Source organism: Peromyscus californicus, unplaced genomic scaffold (assembly GCF_007827085.1).
Source record: "Peromyscus californicus insignis strain IS unplaced genomic scaffold, ASM782708v3 Scaffold_21__1_contigs__length_65335640, whole genome shotgun sequence".
Lineage (NCBI taxonomy): Eukaryota > Metazoa > Chordata > Mammalia > Rodentia > Cricetidae > Peromyscus > Peromyscus californicus.
This window is the reverse complement of record NW_026294514.1, coordinates 26,101,782-26,107,687: the sequence shown is the minus strand read 5'-3', so window position 1 is coordinate 26,107,687 and position 5,906 is coordinate 26,101,782. Positions and strand designations below refer to the sequence as shown.

At 47.4% G+C, this 5,906-nt stretch overlaps 1 protein-coding gene across 1 annotated transcript; it reads left to right on the top strand.

Moving 5' to 3' along the window:
* The first annotated feature begins 4,279 nt into the window (after positions 1-4,279).
* Tnp1 (transition protein 1) lies at positions 4,280-4,642 on the top strand. The gene is made up of 2 exons (XM_052749319.1): positions 4,280-4,418; positions 4,614-4,642. The coding sequence occupies exons 1-2, from the start codon at positions 4,280-4,282 to the stop codon at positions 4,640-4,642; spliced, it is 168 nt and encodes a 55-aa protein (XP_052605279.1).
* The last annotated feature ends 1,264 nt before the right edge of the window (positions 4,643-5,906 follow it).

Below are 5,906 nucleotides of genomic sequence, written 5' to 3'. Positions count from 1 at the left end.
ACAATGCTCAGGTTATTATTAGTGATGACTTCCGGGAAAGCAACATGAATGAAGAAAATTTTCCTGAAGTCCAAATAAACTGGACTTTCAGTCCTCTAATTTACAGCCTGCCTGTACAGATGTGACACTTTTCCCAGTTCTCTCTCTCTCTCTGCTTTCACGTTTCTTCCACCATGATCCTATCACATGAGTGCAGAGTCAAGGCTGGACAAGACACTGTGGAGCAATGGGAAGCCCTCAGGTTTGAGATCAGCAAGGGGGTCAGCCGTGTGTCTTCCACTGCCTAGGTACATTCCTTTAGGAAAGGGGCCCCCAAAATAAACCAGACAAGGACCTCAGAAGGGTCTCCCACAGATACTGAGTCCCTATCTTCCAGCTGCTCACTAACTGTGTTACTAAAAACATAGCAAGACACAGGGAATTCTGTAGAAAAGATGGGAGAGGAGCCAGTAAGAAAAAAAAAAATGGAAAAGAGCAGAACATCCGTAGAACCAAGGTGATCCAGAGTGTCTCCAGCACCTGATGGTAAAAGTGAGCTGAGTTAAAGTCCCTCCTCTTCTCTCAGAAAGCCACTATTTGTCCTGAATCTCTTGTCTTTGGTTCTCTACCAAAGATATCAGAGGTGTGCGTGGCTTAGAAGGCTCTGACCCTTAGTGAGGTAGCTCATCTATTTTCACCTTCCCCAGCCTGTCCCCATACCCACGGCGTGTCTGAACAAAAACATCAGCAGCAGTACACAAAACGGGGTGTATGTGTGAACAGGGTCCCCACTCCCCAGCTGAAGACAACATCTGGAAGACTTAGATTTCAGAGAGGGACTCAGACTTAGTCACCAGCATGTATAAGAGCGGTCAGAAGCACTTCTACTCTCCTTCTTAATAAACTCCAAGTCCAAATTTGGTGGGCAGATTCATCCCTGTGAAGACATCTATAGGACTCCTCAGGAAAACCAATGAAGTTCAGAGAGGTGAGAGAGGATCCAACTGGAAATATGACTGCCACAACAGTGACACTCTGAACCTGTCCTTTTTCCACACCAGAATAAAACTTAGCAGAAGCCAGGGTAAAGAAAGTGAGCAGACTGAGTTAACACATGGTTCTTGATGGGGTGGGGACTTCCTCTGAACCTGGGAAGGGTCAGAGGTGAGGTCACTATTCTCCTCCTAAATGGCCTTTGGTTCGTAGTCCACTGGAGCAGAAAAAGCAACAACAGTGACTGATGTTCACCCCAGTTCTGTCCACCCCAGGAGATATGGTTTAAGAGCCAACCCGCAGGCCTCCAGCCCAGCCCTTGCCTAGCCCATGACTTACTTCCCAGAGCATGGCTCTCTACAACTGGGGTTTCTCAGTGTGCTTGCTATCTGAAGTAAGATTGAAAACGTCTTCATCAGCTCTCAAATCCTGCGATCTCAACTTCCCTGGGGCAGAGCAGGTTTTAGGGAGGTAGGAGTTGGAAAGAGAAATAGTATCTTGTCTCCAGGACCATCCCACCAGAAAAGCCTCTTAAACCAAGGATCCAGTTCCTCTGAAATACAGAGGTGAGCACAGAGCACCAGAGTGTAAATCTGTTCTCACCAAGCCCTTCTCATTACGTTGGACTACCTGTCTGACATGTCTAGTCCCAAGTGTGACTCTAGCTGCCCTGATGGGAGATAAGACATTATATGGTCAATGCATCTGACCATCTCAAGAGAGAAGGTCCATCCACTTACTCCAAGGGACGCACAGTTTCTCTTCAACAAAGGCCACACCTCCAACCTCTCTGCCAACTACTACTATAAACTACTTCCTTTTGTTAGTCAGAAATAAAGTCAAAAAAGAAAGAAAACCTGAGTCCCATTGGATGAGGCAAGATGTGGAGGAAAGAGGCTCACTGCTGGGAGACAACATTTCCTGTGAGAAATGAGAGAGAAAATGTTGGTAACAAGGGGACCACCAACTCATCTTGGTGACCACCTGGTCACCTAACTCAACATGCTTATTTGCAAACAAGAGAGACAAAGTCCTGAGAAATCCAGCCAGTATCAGAACCAAGATAGGCTGCCTTCCGTTGAGACCAACCTAACATGCTGTGCGGCAATCCAGGCACAAAATGGGCTTACGTAGTTCATTGCCTCAATTTGGAGGATGATGTTACAGAATAATAGACTTGGAAGAAATGGCAGAACGCGAGGAGTGTGTGAGAAGCGGGTGACATCTTCCTTAGAATTGTAGGACAAAACGGAAGGGCTAGGATGAGTTAAGACAATGAAATTGTTCTTTTAACAATTATTTTCCACAAAGGCTCAGTGAGACCCCATTCTGTGGCAGGAGCATTTACCGCCAAGCTCCATGCAGTGGTGGGCAGAGCTGCTAGCTCCCAGCTTCTTGGGAGATCTGTGTTCTCGTGGGCCTGTCTGGAAGAGGGGAAAAGCAGAATGGCTAGAATGGACAGAGGAGCTTGAAATACACAGGGCAAGGTGGAACACTGTTTGATATCGCTCCACCCTCTCTCTGAGAATAAAAGTCACCAAGGAATCAGTGAATAAACTCTTCAGGAGTCATTTTGGCTGGTGTGGAAGGGTGCTTTACAATGAGATGCAGGTTGAGAGAAAAGCAGGCACCAAACCATCCTCAAGTGCACCAGGAAGTGTTAAAAATATGAAGAGGAAGCCATGAGGAGACTCACCAGGCTGTTGACTTGAAACTAAGCCATTCGAAGAATCTGGCACTCAAACATCTTATTACCTATAAACATCAGAAATACGGGAGAAGAGGTTACACTACATTCTCTTCTACTCAACCAACTTTTGCTAGAAACCTCCTACGTGTTTGCTCAGTTCTTGAATGAGGATAACGGAGGATGAGGGAGAAAGAACTTCCTTACTTTTTTTTTTTGTTTTTTTGTTTTTTGAGACAGGGTTTCTCTGTGTAGCTTTGGTGCCTTTCCTGGAACTCACTCTGTAGCCCAGGCTGGCCTCGAACTCACAGAGATCCACCTGCCTCTGCCTCCCAAGTGCTGGGATTAAAGGCGTGTGCCACCACCTCCCCAGCGAGAAAGAACTTTTCAATGTCTGCTGAAATGTGTTCTATGGAACTTGGTATGAGTTATAAAGAGAGGCCAAAATGTTGGATAAGTCTTCCTGACTCACATACTTAATAATCATCGCTCAGTTTCTCTACTGCGGAGTCACAAAAGCACTTCCAACCCATATTCAAAAGCCCAGCCTGATCTCACTGCCTCAAGCATCCACTCCCTGACACTATCCACTCTCGCCTCCCACATCCAATCCATCTCTAAGGCTTGGTCCTTGTCTGGTTCTCTACCTCAGCTATCCCTTTCCCTCCCACAGCGAAGCTGTGATAAAAGCCTTCCTCCTGGACCACTGCTATGGTAGAGTCTCTCTAATTCACTCAGTTCTCCCACTCACTCCATCACCAACTCAACAGCCCCAACGAATTCACCGATTTATGGAGATGCCTGACCAGTGGTTTAACGGATTGCATCCACTAGGCTGAAAGCTCCATGCACACAGGACTTTGTCTCTAGGCTATATCTTTAGACTTTCCAGTGCCCAAATGTGTGACAGACATATCCTACCTACATAAGCAAATTCTTGAGTGGCTCCCAACGATGGTGATTCTGCATCCCAGACTCCCAAATACACAGGTGGAAACCTTTGGAGAGAGCTGTCACATCTGCAGAGGTTCTGGTTCTACTGATTTGTAGCAGGTGGAGAAGGCAGGGATAGCCCCCCCTCCAAAACCCCAAAACACACAAGATACAACATTAAGACTTACTCAGCCCCTGATGTCAAAAGTGCAAAGGGAAGAAACATACTTGGATTACACTGAACCAGCTCTCCTAGACTGAAGTGTTTGTGAAAATACATTTGCTGCCTGCAGACACCGTGAGACCAGTACTTCATGCACATGAATATCCACATTCAGTGACTTTTAAGTTCTCTACAGGCAAGGGACATTTTAATGACCACTGGTGAAACACTTCCTAGGCCCAGTACAGGGGTGGGACTTAGTTGTTCAATACCTGTTGAAAAGCCTTCTTTAACCTAAAAAAGGGGGGAGGTCTCAAAATTGAGGACCAGACTTGAGCTGCACTGAAGAGGCCGCCTTATTTCATATGTATGACCAAGGGGCAGCAAAGGCTAGTGACATCACAAGAGAGCCCCACCCGGCTGCCACGCCACACCGCTTTGCAGTCACAATGGCTTAGACCTTAAATACATGGACTCCCGGCCCTGCCGGCCTTGCAAAGCCCCTCATTTTGGCAGAAATTACAATGTCGACCACCCGAAAGCTAAAGAGTCATGGCATGAGGAGAGGAAAAAACCGAGTTCCTCACAAGGGTGTCAAGAGAGGAGGCAGCAAGAGAAAATACCGGAAGGGCAGCCTGAAGAGTAGGAAACGGGGCGATGATGGTAAGTGAAGGGTGAGGAGAGCAGTCCAAGTTCAAGGACGTGTTCTCCCAGCCACCTCCATGGAGGCCATCCTCAGTTGGAACCGGCAATCCCAACCTCAGATGCCGGGGTTCCAGGGGATGAGTTCCTTAGGGACGAGGATGCTGATGGCTGTTTTAACAGGTGTCCCTGTTGTAAATCTGTCCTTCCCCACAGCAAGTCGCACTTACCGCTCCCACTTGTGATGCGGCAACGAGCTCTGCCCTGGTGGACTTCAAACAACACCAGGCAGCAACGGAAGAGCAGAGGGGGACTGCCACAGAGACCTGAAGTTAGACCAAAGCCAGAGAAAGATCCTATCGAGAGTGGGTAAAATGCCAGGCGTGACGAAGTAAGGGATGTATAGGTTGGCTGTTTCTCCCCAACATCTCAATAACAATTTTGAAAACAAAAATAAAACTTGTGAAAACTGAAATTTTCTTTGATCTTTTGGTTGGAAAAATATTAGGTTTCTGACCTTAGGCAGGGTTGGAGGTAAGACCATTAGACGTGACCCTCTGGTTCATCTTGAATCACACCTTGAGTATTTTCTAACTTTGCCTACCCAGAATGTGGTCAGCCAGAAAGCAGGTGTATTTGGGTCTAGGTTGGACCCTTACCTGGGTAGCAAGGAATGCACTGTACTTAAAAGTTGATTTTCCCAACTCAACATGGCAGGTGTGGACACAGTCACTGGACTAAGTCCCTAGGGACTTGCCTTAGGGTGAGTGGAACAGCCTCACTGCCTGGGTGATGTTTCCTCAACCAAGGCCAACGGTTCCTAGTTTCATGGTCTTTTTGGAAAGCGAAATTAGGGTTTTAAACCCTTTCTAGGCCACCTTGACCTTATGAGATGGCTTGGATAGAGGGCTTCTAAGTGGCCTCAAGGTCCCCCTGGGCTTCCTAGAATCCTTCAGATGACACTGGGTGGAGTGTCTGTGCAGAGGCAACAGGAAGGTCAACGCTGGAGCAACCACTGGAAGACTGTGCTCTGGGAAAGACCGAGCTTCCGGGAAGAAAGCTGTTGCTCTGAGCTGGCCCCGATTTGACAGGCTTGCTTGCCCTGCAGAGAACAGCTCCAGGTCCCCATTGTGATCTAGTGACTGGATATTGGTTGGCATGTCCAAGGGAAAGATTTTTGAGGGCACACTGGCCCCTGCTTCTGAATGGGACAAGACAGTATCTTAGGCACCACCACCACCCCCATTTCCTTTGCTAGAGCTGCTCAAATATACCCATTCAACCCATTACTCAAAATGCGCATCCATTTGGTGATTGAGCATAAACACACCAGATGACTCCAGTGCCTAGAAACATAATTCAGAAACAGGCCATAGAGCTTGGGAGCTTCCCTATCAAACTGGCCCAGTTAGATCTCCAGCCATGTGTGAGGGAAATGAACCTGGATCCTCTGCAAGAATCAAGTTGAACTCTACTGTGGAATTGTGACCCTGGCTGTAGTAGCAGTTC